This window comes from Notechis scutatus, chromosome 1 (assembly GCF_049901735.1).
Source record: "Notechis scutatus isolate UNSWTSFEM ecotype Mainland chromosome 1, rNotScu1.2, whole genome shotgun sequence".
Lineage (NCBI taxonomy): Eukaryota > Metazoa > Chordata > Lepidosauria > Squamata > Elapidae > Notechis > Notechis scutatus.
This window is the reverse complement of record NC_142009.1, coordinates 56,408,151-56,424,838: the sequence shown is the minus strand read 5'-3', so window position 1 is coordinate 56,424,838 and position 16,688 is coordinate 56,408,151. Positions and strand designations below refer to the sequence as shown.

At 36.1% G+C, this 16,688-nt stretch overlaps 1 protein-coding gene across 9 annotated transcripts in view; it reads left to right on the top strand.

Annotated features, from left to right (window-relative positions):
- CDC42BPA (CDC42 binding protein kinase alpha) overlaps nucleotides 1-16,688 on the top strand; it is a 154,388-nt gene that overhangs the window by 24,610 nt on the left and 113,090 nt on the right. For all 9 annotated transcript variants that reach the window (XM_087964912.1, XM_087964927.1, XM_087964893.1 and 6 more), the window contains exon 2: nucleotides 16,013-16,104. In XM_087964912.1, the coding sequence (XP_087821038.1) occupies nucleotides 16,013-16,104 (92 nt within the window). The remainder of the gene's footprint in view (nucleotides 1-16,012; nucleotides 16,105-16,688) is intronic.

Genomic DNA, 16,688 nt, shown 5'->3' with positions numbered 1-16,688 from the left:
GTACCAAGAAGGGCACAGACCCAACTGCGGCCTCAGTGCCACAGATCCTGGACTCTCTACAAACAGGACTCGACAAAGGGTCCTCAGTACGCTACGCAGACAGGTAGCAGCCCTGTCCATCGTTTTGCACTAAGGGGAAGAGGAATTCCTTAGCTCATCATCCGGTCATCTGCTTCTTCCTCAAAGGAGCTGTCAATCTTAAACCACCAACAGTCCACAGATATCCTTCTTGGAACCTATCTACAGTGTTAGAGGCCCTTACTCAGGACCCGTTTGAACCTCTTCAGTCTGTGAGCCTGTGCTTCTTAACACTCAAAGTCGCCTTCTTAGTGGCCATCACATCGGCCAGACTCATATCAGAATTGGCAGCTCTTTCCATCAGGGAAGATCTCTGCACATTCCACAACAACAGGGTGGTCCTGCACCTCGACCCCTCCTTCATACCAAAGGTAAAATCTCATTTCCACAGGGCTCAGGAAATCATTCTTCCGGACTTTTACCCTGCTTCTTCCCACGACAGAGAGCAGAGATGGCACAAATTTAATGTTCGGAGGGCTCTTCACAGGTACATCAATGTATCGTAAAACTGAGGCCCTGTTCATCTTGTTTCAGCCATCTTCAATGGGCACTAAAGTCTCTTCTTCAACTATAGGCCGCTGAATCAGGGCTTGTATAGCCAAGGCCTACGAGACCCAGGCTCTTCCAATACCCAGACAGGTAACAGCTCACTCGACCAGAAGCGCAACTACCACAACTGCCTGGGTGACGCAGGCCTCACTTGACATTTGCAGGGTGGCTACATGATCCTCCCCATCTCCATTTATAAAGCACTACAGACTGGACACATACGCCTTAGCAGACGCAGCCTTCGGCAGGAGAGTGCTACAACGAGTGCATACAGATGGCTGCACAGGACCAGACTTCTTCCCACCCATAGGGACTGCCAGCTTTGATATGTCTCATATGTGTGGATTATTCCAAAGGCATGCTGGAGATTAGGCGTTGGCTTACCTAAAAGCAGTTTGTCAGCATGCCTTGGGATAATCCATGACCATCTGGTCCAGTGCCCAGGTGGGAGGCAGAGCCAACGCCACAGGAAGATCATCAAATGGCTGCGCCTTCATTGTGACTAGGGCTAGGGGGACTTCCTGCTCCGACAGGAAGAAGTGTGGCAAAGATTCATGACTCAGTCTCTGGGCAGAAAGGCAGATTCAATCCATTTGTGTGGATTATCTCAAGGCATGCTGAGAAACTGTGTTCAGGTAAGCCAACGCCTATTTTATGCTCTTAGAATTTATTTTATATAGTTTCTCCATAAATTTAGATTGTCATTCATGGCTTTTTCTCCTCCATGCTGCTACGAGAGTCCAGGAATGGGTAAGAATCCTCCCTCTGATGTCATCAAGCTGCGTCTGCCACAGTATATAAGCCAGCCATGCTGCTGGCTCCCCAGCTTTTTGACTCAGCTCCTTGAATGTCAAAGAGCTAGTGATTCTGGAGTTTTGGCTACTCACGTAGCAGCTACTTAGATCGATTACTTAAATAATCATATTGAGGTTTTGAATATTAAACTAAGTGAATAAAGAGCAAGACGAGGAATGGCCTAGCCCCTAGCCCCAACTAAACTTTGCTGGGGAACCTTTTGCACTCTTAATAATTCAGTTACATTGAAAAACTGTTAAAAAGCCTATAATACGTAGAAGGAGCTCACAAATAATGTTTGGCAATTTCCTGTCATTATGACTTATTATACATTCACTTTTTCCAGAGCTAGCAAGGTTTATTAGAGAGCATGGCATTTATATTTTTCAGCAATATTTCCAAAGTACAAGCAGATAAAAGTCAAGAAAACATGTACTTGGAAATACTTATGTTACATATTTGAAAAATAATAGTCTTTATAATACTTCAATCAGTGTAGAAAGCTATGCCACTTAATATCCTTATTATTTATCTTTATCTTTCCATAGTTAAATTTCAAAATATTTATAAGGTCAATAATAAAATGATAATGCATGTGAAACTCTAATTAAACACTGCAGAGAGGGAGATTTTTCTGATCTACAGCATTTTCTATGTCTTGTTACGCAAAGAACTTGAAAGGGGAAATAATTCAAGGACAGAGCAGTGGAAGCATAAGATAAAGTACCTGGACCAGAGTCCCAACTCTGATTTTATAAATGTGAACTACCTATGTTGCTACAAAATCATTATGGTTTTCAGTCAAGCCAGACAGCATGTTTAATAGTTTTTGACTTAGAAATCAATGATTGCCTGAATATATATACTGTATGTATGTATATATATGTGTGTGTGTATGTATATCAAAGAAACGTATCAAAGAAAATAAACATATCAAAGAAAATAAAAGTAAAAATCAAGGCCTGTTTCCAAGACAAAATAGGTAGAAGAACATCCAACATCCACATTGGTCACATCAACCCCCAGTTTAGTGAAGGGGGGGGGAGTTGCAATATGTCAAATGATGACAATGTGACACTGTGAGTTTGACACCCCTGATCTAGTTGAAAACAAGCTCTTTCCACCTGAGTAAAAAGGGAATTGCCCAAATTGAAAGGGGACAAAAATTAGTTCCTAATTTACAACATGATTTGAAAAGCTGGAAGAGAAGGAAGACCAACTTGAATATAGCTTGGATTAATTATCAAAAGGCAAATTAATCTTTTTCTTTTAAGAATTTAGTGTGTATTTTAAGGGAATGTACCAAGCAGAATTCGATTGAAATAGGTATGTGTTATAAAATAGAGGTTAGAAAATGAATGTTATAACTGTAAAGATGTAACTTAAATTTTTAAATAAGATTTGAAAAAAGATACAAAGGTGTTACACTCCAGTCTAGTAACTATAGGGGAAAATTTGTTTTATGTGAAAAGATAATATGAAATTGTAAACAGGACAAACGAAAGTATAAAAATATTGATTAGAAAGATTTTAAAAATTAGAAAAAGATATGTAATTGAATTAAGAAAGGAGTGAGATAATTTAAAATAAGGCTATAGGAAGTAAAGAAAGGGAAAAGCTATTGAAAAAATTGTGAAAATAGTTATAAGATATGGATTAGAATGTATAAGATAAATATCTATTGAGTTTATGTCTGTATGGAAAAGAGATAACCCGGGGCCACGCTGTTCTCAAAAAAAGATATTTTATTTGTATTTGTATGTTTTGTGAAAACTTAAATGAAACTTTTATTTTTTTTAAAAAAGAAGCTAAGCAAGCCATTACATATATCCAGAGTTATTAGGAACTGAATCAGTTATGGATATGTTAATTGTTATGTGCCTTTGAAGATACCTTTGTCCTAAAGTACTTCTGGAGCACTTCCCATAAACTTTAAAACTTTACTAGTAATATTTGATAAAATAAAAAAGAATATTATTTTAAGAAAAATCAAGTAATTACAGGTCAAGCCGGTACAAGGAACTTAAACATGAATAGGTAGTGAATTCATTTGGGTCTTTTCTTTTTTATGCAGACTTTGGTAAAAGATGGCATACTTTTTTGCTTTTCAAATTCTCATGCTGTTTCTCAATTTTGAATAAGCTAGTTCAAAGAAAGAAAAATTCTTTCTGTATCAGAAGAGGAAACTGCTACTTCTAAAAAGGCAATAGTCTTTGAACTGAAATGTTCAGTAATCTCTGATTTAGTGGTCTTTTAATCCAAATATTTAAGGGATTTTCCAGCAAGTGACTTTCTTTAAAGATTGTGCGAGGATCATGTTACATAACAGCCAACTTTTCTTTAGCAATGAAGGATTGGTCTTGTTACTGAGTATGTTGATTAGAAAATGAGTTAGTGACCATTTTTATTTTAAAGGCTTTCAATTTGCTGTTCCTTCCAGATTTCAACAGCATCAGAACTAAAAGGGCTTAAAAATAGTCAATCTTTTTCAACCCATATTCGAAATGTAGGCTTTAACAAATCTGTTCATTTCTTCACAGGTTTTTTTTTTAGGGAAATTGCCATCGAAGTAGGGCAATTCTTGATATGGTACTCCAAACAGTCCATTAATTTGTGCTATTAAACATTAATAGTAATGTTGATTTTGTCCCTCTGTTTTATTAAGAGCAGTTTTTGCATGTGCTTATTGCCTATTTTGCAGTGTTACTGCATCAGCTATTGTTTCTGGAGCATCAAAGTGTTGCTGGATTGCTTTAAATGAATATTATAGAGTCTAATGCTAGTTTGAAGTTTTCCTTCTTTTAAAACATATTCTCAACTTGCATATAGTTGCAGCATTATCCATGGCAAAGCTTATATGCTCTGCATGTGAAAGTCTTTTGCAATTTTTTAAATAATATTTGCTATTATTTGTAAACATTTAGCAATGTCTGTATTTCCTAAAGAATCACTTGTTTCTTTGAATAAGGCAGTGGTAGTCAACCTGGTCCCTACCGGCGTTCCAGCTTTCATGGTGGGCGGTAGGGGTTTTGTCGCCTACTTTATAAAACACCATTACTATGGAACCGGTGGGCAGTTAGAGAAAACTTTACTACTAACAGAGATGCAAAAGTGGGCGGTTGGTATAAAAAGGTTGACTACCCCTGGAATAAGGTGTCACCTTGTTGATACATAAGTATACACGATAGAACTATTGTGCTACTGATTGATCTGCTCTTCAAAATAAGGAGCAACAATTTAGTTGTCTAGGTTTTTCAACACTTCTTAATTTCTTCACACGTTATCTTCACAGTATCTCTTGTGTTGGGTAAACTATATACTACTTGAAGCAGTGTGTACTCACATGGGCAGGAAAAATTGTTCTATGTACAATCTGAGGAGTTTGTTTTCATCAATTGCATCTTGCTGTAATGTGCTGTAATGCTGTTATTTTCTGTACAATCTTATGTATATAGCATTTTATTTTGTATAATGTAAGGTTTGATATTTTTGTAATGGTTATGGTGGTATTCTATGTTTTTCTGACATGTATAATACAGATGGGATACTGCTATCAGATTACTCTGAATGCTTGGCAGAAATAATGACGTGGGATATGATATAGCAAGACTGCTAATCAGCCTTTTATGTTAGGGATGGATCCACCTAAATGAAAAATAAACATACAGTAGAAAAATAAAATATATTTTGTTCAATTTCATTAAAGAATCATAGTGTAATAAAATGATTTTTTAATTCAGACTTGAGAATTCCAGTATTGTAGTAAGGAGGGTATACAAAAGCTTTCACCATATAAGATGGATAGTACTTGAGGAAAATAAACCCAATATGATCTTACCTTACAAAGACATACGATTATTTCAGGCTTACTCTTGTTTTGTTTATTATGATATAGTTGCACTAACAGAAATTTCCAAATTATTTTAAAATCTGGTGACAAATTCACATTTATCTAAATATCATGAAACCACACAATGGATATTGTAATTTTTGAATGCATATAACTACCACCTGTACCAAGTCATCTGCCTGCAAATCCAGAGGTAATGAATCAGAAGACACTCCTAAACTGTGAATCTGATAGTAGAAATACAGTCCCTTCCAGAGCAAGTTTAATTCCAAATCAGTTTTTTTTAACTGAGCAGTAACATTTGTTTCTTCTATTGAATTTCTAGCTGTTTATTTTCATCTGTTGTCATTTCCCTGAAAATGAAATTTGGGTATCTGTTTTTAGTTGATTGCTTTTTTGTTTTTTCTCCACTGGCTCCTCCTTTAGGCAAGCAATGTTTTGCAAATTCTGACAATGCTGTTTTACATGATTCTGGCCATAATGAAATATATCATCATATAAAATGATGGAACATTGCAACTTCATAAAATAAAATCGTTTAATTGTAAATAAGATAACTTCCCAGGTTGTACTTTTGATGAAAAACATGAATTGGCTTCCTTTTACATAATTCCTGATATCTAGATTTCATTTTAAAACCAACCACTATCATTCAGCAAAGTCAAGGAATAATGAAAAAGAAAGGTTATTTCTTTGGCTTAATCAGGGCTGTCAAACTTGAGGCCCGTGGGCCGGATGCATCATGCACTGGCCAAACACACACCCAGTTTAGCGAAGGGGGGAAAAGTCATGATACATCACATGATGATGGCTTGACAACGTGAGTTTGACACCCATGCCGTAGATCGATTCTTAAACTGAAAATGCCATAGCTAGCAACAACAGTCAAGTTGTAAAATTGTTTTTGACACTTTATCTCTCCCAGGTTTGCTACACTGAGAGAACTATCAGATCCCTCATTTGAGACCCTTCCCTTTGTGTTAATGCCTTCTGCAGAGTTTTTCCCAAGCATGATTACTCCATCTTCCTCAGGAATCATACACAGCTCTGGAACTGTTACGTTGTTTTACATTCTGCATACTTTTGCATCAGATTGATTATATGGCGACTTTGTACTGTATTTTTTTAACCTCCTGTAAACCTTGAAATTATGTGCAAATGGGTGGGTGTGAACTGTGAACTACCTTGGGAGCAATGGGTAAAAAAAGTTTGCCCAGGCACGATTTATCCAAAGCCATGGCTGCCCTTTGGTTCTAGGTCATAACTAGAGCTTCGGGAAAACCATGCAGCAAAGCCCCTGGGAAAACCATGCAACAAAGCCCCATTCAGGTCCATCAGTCACTTGGGGATGGAGTACTCAAATGGATCTAGGGGTTGTGTAAGAGAATCTCAAGGATATCAGGGCATAATCTGCCCATGATCAGGGTAGACCCCCCACCAGATCTCATTGCCATTGCTCCAACAAGAATATCATATTTGGTATGTGACTACTGTCCTTGGTTGGACCTGAGATGATCTGGAACAGGCCCATGGCTACCATAGTGATCATAAAAAAAAGTAAAGGTTTCCTTGTCAGTCATGTCCGACTCCAGGGCACAGTGCTCATCTCCAATTCTTGGCCAAGGGAACCGGTGTTGTCAGAAGACCATTTCCATGGTCATGTGGCCTGCAAGGCTATACACCAAAGGCACATGGAACACTATTACCTTCCCATCATAGTAGTACCTATTAATCTACTTGCATTTGCAAGCTTTCGAACTGCTAGATGGGCAGGAGGAGGGGCAACTAATGTGAACTCATTGCATGAAACTTGGGTCTCAAACCTGGGCTGTCATCTCTCCAGCTGACAAGCTCAGCATCTTTAACCACTGAGCCGTCGCACCGCCATAGTGACCATGAATTCCTAGTCAATTCTGAGGCCAGCCCAGTGGTGGCAATTTGAAGTCGCACAGAACCATAAACCTGGGGAATTCTGGTGCCAAATTACCGTAAATTCAGTTGTTACCACAAACATGTAAAGATTCTGTCATTTTAATCTGAATAATTCTCAAGATTCCTTAGAGTCCTTGTCATGGAAATAATTCTATTACCATAAATAATGGCAGATTGATTTGTTTCATGAATTGAGTGTTTAACATTGTTAATATGTTTAATATAACAATATATGTAATTTTTTGCTTTTATTACAGAATTAAATTATTTTCTGAACATTATTTTAAAATAAAATCATAATTTTGGTTTATGAAATAATTCTTAAGTGCTGTTAGCAAAAATAGATCAAATAGAAAAGCTTTAAAGCCTCTTATTTCAGTGGGAAAGTTGTAGATAATTTTATACTGGTACTGCCTGGTAGCAAGTATAATCAAATTCAGTGGAGCTTTCTCTCAATGTAGTTTTGACTAAATTTTTCATGAATAATGAAAATGTTATTAATATTAATTGTTTTCCTTTAAGTGAAAATAGTAAATGATTGTAAGTTATACTAATATGACTCCTTTTACGCTATAGTAAAAGAGTCAACTATCCTGTCTTCAAAGCATTCTTAAGCTATCCGAATTGTACAGTGCCTTTCTGCTGTTTGTTCTCACTGACAGCTATTCCTACATGCTGTAGCAGTTCAGCTCATGTGTTCCTCCAGCCAAAAATGAAGGTCAGGAGCAGTGCTTAAGTAGGGGTGTTGAATCAGCTGTAAAATTAAAAGACATTTTAAAAAATCAGTTTTTCTGTCTGAGGATGGAACCTGGAGGGCTTTCTTTTTTTATGTATGGTCAGCCAGCCTTGTTATATAGCCAGGATTTTGCAAGTACTAAAAGTTCACCAGCAATAGGCACATTGTTTTCCTTGTGAATTTGGAGCTGTGAAAGAAGATTATAGCTCAGGATTCTTCTTAGAAGAATAAGTATTTCCTTCAGATTATCCTCAGAATTTCTGAGTAACATTTAATAAGCTAAGAAGAAATATACCTGTTTATTTTAACTTTATGCAGTTACTACAGCATACATCATCACTGCTGGAGAGCCACTTCAGCATTGTGGGCCTTGCCCCAGTTGGCAATGTGTTTGATTCCAGTTGAATGCCTTAAGCCAAGGCTACCTACTGGACCATCGCCTTCCAGTAGAATCCGCTTGTCCTGCAACCTGGAAGGAAATCTCTGTCTGTCTGTCTCTCTCTCTCCCACCCACCAATCCATCCATCCATTTCTGTATCTATCATCTTATTTAGGAATCACCATGTCTCTCATAGAGAAGAGAGACAGCATAAAAGTAAAATGTTAAAAACATTTTTTAAAAACTGACTATAAATTTTAAAATAGAGCAAGAATAATGAAAAATTTTATATTAAAAGTTAATTTTAATGAACTTTTATTAAGTTAATGAACTGCCCTCTGGAATATTTTCACATTAGAGTTGAAGTTCACCCTACACTCCTGGCTCTAAAAACTTGGCTCTGCTGCTTGGGCTGAGGCCCCCACAGGGACCTGCTACATTGGGGGTGGGGACTGATGGGGTAGAGAAGATTCTCACTCCTAGGTAACACATCATCTTGGTTTTTAACCCTTGACTTCTCTATTCAATTTTTCTAATTTTAATTGTTTTTTGTACTTTTTAACTTAACCCCAAAACTGCAGGCTTGTCTGTGAGCCCAAGTGAGATGGCAGAGCAAGATCTTTAGATATTTTCAAAAGACCAGGAGAATGAGGGCCTGCCTCATCTCTGGATGTGTGTGGGAAAAATGTTTCAAAGGTAGGGGCAGTGGCAGAGAAGGATCTCATGCATGATTGGGTGGGATGGGCTGATACGATGGGATGAAGACAGTTCCATGGGTAAACTGGCCCCATGCCATGTTTCTCTTACAGAAGTTGAGGGAAGGGACAGGAGCCTGGAGATATATGTTCTCAGTACAACTCTATCCTTTTGGTTTGCGTGTCCATAATATTGTTAATGTTTAGGCAAGCGACAATACTCTGGCTATTTCAATGAGTGTGGAGTTCTTGGTGCACTCTGAACTTGATCGTTTTCTTACAGAAATTTCATTACCCAACTAGGTAACATCTTCAGTGTTAGAAAGGAATGAGGTTTGCTGTCTATATACAGTGGCTCAGTGTTGGTGGTAGTGTTTTCTTCTTCTTGGTAATCCCTTCATTAGGCTGTTGTTTACTACTTAATTGTTTGTCTGAGTTGGTGGTTCCTTGATTGGGATATTGTATACTGCTCAATTGTTGGCATGGTTTAAATTCTGGTGTTAAATCTTTACTTAACTGGGTGCAGATTGCTGGTGAGGAGGTATTTTGGTATTTTTTGTTTTTGTTTTAACTTTTTTTGTTGTCTTTTTTGAATAATATGTAAATGTTGTTTACCTCTATGTGCCAGTTGATAGTTGGTGTGTCTGAGTGCTAGGTTTCCAGGAATTTTCTAGCAATGTTGCACTTAACTTGGTCTAGATTCCCAGTTTCCTAGTTGAAATGATGGTTAACCCTGTCCATGTGTTGTGCAATTAACATGTTTTTTTTAGAGTTTGGAGATTGTGATATAGGATTAGTAGCTGTTCTAACTCTGTGTTATTCTGTTTTTAAATAATTGTTAAATGTATTTTTGTGAAATGTGAATCGGCTACAGTTGTTTTAAAGTGGGCCAAATATAAACTTAAATAAATAAACAAAATTTTATTTTTCTATATGTGCACATAGAAAGGTTACAGAATGACCAATTTTGTCCTTGCCTTATCTTGAGACTGAAAACAAATGTCCAGGTTACCCTGTAGATTTCCACAAATTTGATCTTGTCATTGTCTTGGGTTCATTAGTTAGAGTTAGGGTAACATAAGTTAATATCTCGTAGTACACCAATGACTGTATCTTTTGTGTCTCTGAAAAAGACCTCAACATTCTACTGTAAACTGGTATTTTTGTCTCACTCTTCTTGAGCTAAGTGTTCCATTTGTCTTAGGTGTCATGGATTCCTTCTTTTTTAATCTAATTTTATGTAATAATTTGTACTAAAATTTACAGATACAAAGATAAAAAAACTAATCAAGAATAATATAAAATAATATTAAAAAGTTTTAAAAGGTACAAAGAAAAAAAAGAAAAAAGATTTATAAAGAAATTATTCCTCTCTCCTTTATATATATACATAGAACACATTCTTCATTCTATGCAAAACTGTTTCTGGCAAATTGATCATGATTTGTAGTGCCATGAGTCATTTTTATTAATTTACATATAAAACTGAACATGTACAGTAATTACAGTCTCAGTGGACTATGAATCACTGTGCTTCAGCATAGAAAAATCACTATTATCGATAACTATAAACTGGTGGGGACAGTCCACTTTTGCCTACAGTTGGCTTTTCTAACTATTGGGCAGATTATGTCACTTACACACATACCCTTCTCATCTTTGGCTGGAAACAAAGGACAATGTATAATTTACCAAGTTTTTTTCAGCTTTTTTTAAGGAAATGTCAAAATGGCATGCTTATTTCAAGTAAGTGTTTTGTTAGTTCCCTGTATTATACAGCTTACACAGTTTTCATTTCATATGCATGCCGCCAATGTTTTCTTCACAGATTTTTTAAAAAATTGTTACTTCCTGGTTTCTGAAAATATTTACAGGAGCATAGGAATTTGAAATGTGTTTCCTGTTCTGTTTATCACACATTTCATCAATATTGTTCAAGCTGAGCATGTCAGTCAAAATTTTACTGGTAAAAATTTAAATAAGGATTCTGATTATCATGCATATTTTATTTATAAAGCAAGACTACAGATAGATTTCTTAAATATTAATGCTTGACTCATTTGTTAAGTAATCCCAAGTGTACATTTTTGCTTATGAATGTAAATGCCTTGTTGGATCTAGCCCAACATGGCTAATCCAGACTAACAATTAATCAGTCCAATATTCTTTGCAAAAATTTCATCAAGTAGTAGACTTTGGAAGTATGCCAATTCACTGTTTTCTATCTTACCAAGTATAGTGGATTTTTTTTCTTAATTGAATCTTATAATTTAATTTAGTTTATCAGTTGTCTCTTATAGAACTTTACATTGGCTTCCTTCAGACTTGAGCATGATTTTTTAATATCTGGTTTTGTAATATAATATCCTTAAAACTGCTGTATTTTGGAGGATTCAATTTGTCTAGCCAGTTCCTATCCCTTGAAGTTATAAAGAACAATGTGTGACCCACATGGCCCCAAATTTAAAAAAATGTACTCTCTAATCTGTGTTGTAGGTTGCTTGAAAACATTTTTAGCAGTAAGTTAAAGTTTGAAAAAAAAGTAAAGACAAAATGTCTTTTATAAGTAAATATTTTGTAAGTTAAATTTGGTTTATAAAATTTGGTTTAACATCATTTAAAATGAATTATTATTTAGCATTTTAAATTGCATTTCTTTCTTTCCTATTTGATGACAAAGTTTGAATGTTACTTTACATATGTGCGCATATGTGTGTGAAGATTAGAGGTGGTATTCAGCAGGTTCTGACCAGTTCTGGAGAACCGGTAGCGGAAATTTTGAGTAGTTCAGAGAACCGGCAAATACCACCTCTGACTGGAGATTTTAGAGTATCCTTCCACTGCCACACCCACCAAGCCATGCCCACTGAACCAGTAGTAAAAAATTTTGAATCTCACCACTGGTGAAGATAGTAAGAAAAAGAGGGTGCTATATTCTGAAAATGTAGCGTCACTGTTTGGCACAAGTATATATGAAAATGTGTTGTCATGTCGCTTTAATACTATCTAGATTTTGAGGAAATATTTAGCTTTATCTAGTTTTTAAATATCATTTTATGGGGTTAGTTTTTATTCAGACCGTCTTGTTAGTGCTATATAAGCATGGAGTATAGCCCTCGGGCTTTTGTGATGTTAAATACAAATCTTGAATTCCTTTTTGAAATTTAGAAATAAAATGATTTCCAAATTTCTCCTAGTTATAATCATACTTTTTGGTATATAATTAGGAATATCATTTTTGTCTCTATACCATTGTAAAATAGAAATCTGTGATTACTCTTTGTATTTTCAGGAAATACCAGATCTTTTGAGACTCAGATACAGATGCTGGCACTTTCTGTTTGACTAAAAAATATGTGAAAAATGTATCTAAGGAGTAAAAACAGAATAGTAGCTATAAAACTGAGAAGGACATTGTGGCTTTATTTATTTATGTAGCATTGGTTTAAATAACATTATGTTATCCATTTTCCCTTGCTGCAAACCATTTTTTTCTCATTTGCTGGATAGATTTTTGACAGCCAGTTTTAAAGTGCCTTTGGAATCCATTTTCAGCTAGTTCAGCTAAGCTGGCTGAGGAACTCTGGGAGTTGAAGTCCACAAGTCTTAAAGTTGCCAAGGTTGGAGACCCCTGCTAAAGCATTGTCAGTAGTAGGGAACAGGCTTCTCTTGCAGAAAATAGCAGGATCAATCTCTGGCATCTGAAGTTATGATCTGTTAACAGGTTCTTGGACAATGCTAAGAAGGCTACAGTTAATAATCGTAGTAGACAACACTGATAGAAATAAAATACTATATTGATTATAGTTTGTTATGTTCTGGTGTCAAGCTGTCTGTAGCATGACTTAACTGCTTTACAGGTGGCTACTATTTATGACTATCACTATGTATGTTCTTACATTATACTCTTCACTTTTACATTACACTTCCTTTTTATCTATGGAGATTCTGTCATTCAGGTCGTGGTTGTCCCAAAGGTGCTTTTTTCAAGAGGCAACTGGACTTTCTGATTTTTCTTTGAAGACTTTTCTTTCAGCTCTGAGCTGAAGAAGCTTCTTGGATGAGAAGCGAAATGTCTTCAAAGAAAAACCAGAAAGTCCGGTTGCCTCTTGAAAAAATACACTTTCTTTTATTGTTTATTTTGTTAGTATAAATACATAAAAATATACCTGAAATTAAATATATAAATATACACTGAAGCTGAAAATACTTCTTGAATCTGAAAAAAAATGGGCTGGAATCTTTAAAAGCATATTTGTACATTTTTTAATGTGCTCTAATGAAAGTTGTTGATTTTCCAAAACAGACTAGTGTATTTATTGGATTTTTCTGGAAATTATCCCCAAATATCCTTATTGTTAGTCAAAAAGTTTATCAGTTAGTGAGAAGAATGGCATGGAGAATGATTTCTTTTATATAGCTGAATTAATCATGAATTCCACCTTTGGGACAACTGTTCATAACAATGATGCTTCAGAACTGGTGTTTTATGGACCATAAAACACTTCCAGCTATCATAAAACATTGCACTGCAGTCTCAGTCACATGACTGCATTTTGGGCACTTGGAAACCTGCTCACATTTATGATTGATTGCCAAGTGCCTTGCAATCAGGTGATCACCATTTGCAATCTTCTCTGCCAGCTTCTGTGGAAAGTCAATGAGGATGTCGCAAGGAAGGTTTGCAAGCTGAGGGAATATTAAATTTGGGGTCCATTTTCCCAGCATGCTCAGAGACTTTCCTTCTCCTCTGTTCAGGCAAAGGAAATCCTCCTGCTGACTGAAGGAACAGACCTCAAATCTGGTAAAAATGCTAGTGAATGCCATAATTCTGGGAAGTTTAGAACACTTGGCTTCACTAGTGCTTTCTCCTCTGGAGGAGAAAATGCTAACAAATACCATTATTCTGAAAGACCCAAGTCCTGTCCCTGGCACTCCACTTAACAACAAGATCCAGGATTGCTTTCGTTGAGTGAAGCAATCATGTGACATCTTGTTTAACAACTGCTCTGCTTAAAAGCCAAGATTCCGGACCCAACTGTGGTTGTAAGGGGAGGATTACCTTTACATTGTTTAATCAAAGCAGTCTGGAGTACACTAACCTCACAGAATTAAATTGACAGAGCAGATGTTATGGAAGATGGGTGATCCATCAAGTAGCCTGGCCCTATGCTATGTAGGGCTTTATAGGTAAGTACCAGCAGCTTGAATCACACACAGAAGGAACCTGACAGCTAGTGCAGCTCATGAAGTAGAGTAAGCAAATTGAAACATACCCATTATTGCTTGTGCCACTGCATTCTGAATCACTAAAACCTTCTGGCCAGCCCCATATAGAATGCATTGCACTTGTGGATGTATATGAGTGATTGCCTAAAGAGTTCCTCAATCTAGAAAAGGGCACAACTAGTACACCAGATCAAATTATGAAAAGGGCTTCCAGCCACAGTTAACACTTGCTTTTCAAGAGCAAATGCAATTGCATGCCAAACTTGAAGGGGGAAGTACTACCCAATCCAAAGTCCAAGATGAAATATCCACCCAAAGATTTGGATGGCTAATCAGCGTTGGTGGGATTGAGTTGTAGACAGTTCCTCTTCATCCAAACCCGCAAAGCTTCCAGACACTAAGAGAGAATCTTGGCAGCCTCACTTGGCTGACTCAGGGTCAAAAAATATAATTGGTAACAGCATAACGATGACCAGCAGTTGACTAGTCGGAGGGTGTTAGTTTGGGGGAAGAGAACTTCCTCCCTGGATCTTTTTTGTGTGGGTGGTCTAAGATTCTACTCTCTCACTCATCCTTTTCAAGTTGTAAGCCCTCTCTAAGTAGTTTACAGAGATTGCCCCCAACAATCTAGGTCCTCATTTTATTGACTTCAGAAGGATAGAGGTCTGAGTCAACTTTGAGCTGTTCAGAATTGAACTCCTAGAGAGAGAAGTGAGTTAGCCTGCAGTTCTGCATTCTGACCACTGTGCCACCATGGCAGTGACAGAAACTGTCAATGGCAAACCATTTCCATATTCTTGCCAAAATAATTTTATTTATTTATTTTTTATCCCACCCTTATTATTTTGTAAATAAGGCGATGAGCATTACTAATACCCTTTCCTCCACCCATATTCCCCACAACAACAACCCTGTGAAGTGAATTTGAGAGAGAATGACTTGGTTCAAATTCACCCAGCTGCCTTTCATGTCTCAGGTGAGACTAGAACTCAGTCTCCTAGTTTCCAACCTGATGTTCAACCACTAGACCAGACTGGCTCTCTGATTAAATGGTATTGCCTATGTAATCAGCAGGAATCAAGCTTTTTAATATTTTTTTATCTCTTGAAAAGAATCTAAAGGCAATTTTCAGTAATCTTAACGCTTTACTTTAAGAGGGTGAATTTTTGTATTTTTTAGTTGTATGACATTTCTAAAATGACAGATGAGATGGACTAAAAAAGAAAGTTTGCTGCTGAAGCAATTTGTATTGCAGTTCGCAACAAGTTGTGTTATGTGATATCTTGTGGACCATTCCTTTATTTTTGGCATTATATCGAAATCTAGAATAATGTATCCAAATTTTATTTTGTTTTTAACTTTAAAATAGAACTGTGGAAGGCTTTTCTTTTTCAGACTAGCAGTGATAAAAAAGGGAATATTTTAACTCAGTCCCTTTTTGCTATTTATATATGACACTGGGTAGGAATACAACTTTTAGCCAAGTGATTATTAGGACTTCCGCTATTGTGAAATTGCTGAAGCAAGTCTTTTAGGTCTGTAAAATTTTAATACTTTTCTTGCAAACATTAGTAAAAAAAAATGTTACAATTAAAAATATTTTAAACATGCATTTAGAATGTTTTATCATGGCCATGTCAACAAATCCATTTATGGTCAGATAATTTATCAATTATCGTAGTTTGTTATACCAACAATTCCTGAAATTGTGAACACTTTTAATAAGTAGTTATATTATGTAAAGTGATCAATAATTTTCTGTTTTTCAGGCAAGCCTTTCACATCTAAGGTGAAGCAGATGCGATTGCATAAAGATGACTTTGAAATATTGAAGGTGATTGGCCGAGGTGCCTTTGGGGAGGTAAGATTTAGCAACTGTATGTTTTTGCACCATATATAGTAAAAATTTACTACTACCGTAGAAACATAGTACATATAATTAAATTGCAGAAAACATCTCTGAGGTTTCTGATATACACCATACAGTATGTAGCATGTCATTAGATTTAATGATACATTTGCCTTTTTATGCTATAGATTATAAGTCTTTTTCATTATACCAATGCCGTATGTCTTTTATTTTTTGTTAATTTTTAATGGATTGGCCAAAAATCATATGTGATAGTAACCAACTATACATTATATGATTGAGAAGATCATATACTATGAGATTGTATTATTCAGAAAGTTCCACTTTACAAAGAGTTTTTGAGTTTGTACCTGTTTAGTAGGTTATGATTTTATAATGGAAGTAAAAAGGCTTCACCATCTCTAAAGTATCTTTCAGAAAAGTTACGGGTAGTGAGGAACACAAGATATCAATTATGGATGATGTTTTGTGGCTAAAGGACCACAAGAATGAGCTGAAAATTACTTCTTTAATATCCAGAGTTCTCACCTGCCCATAATAGGTGAGCTGCCCATTCACCTTCCTCTTTAACCTTT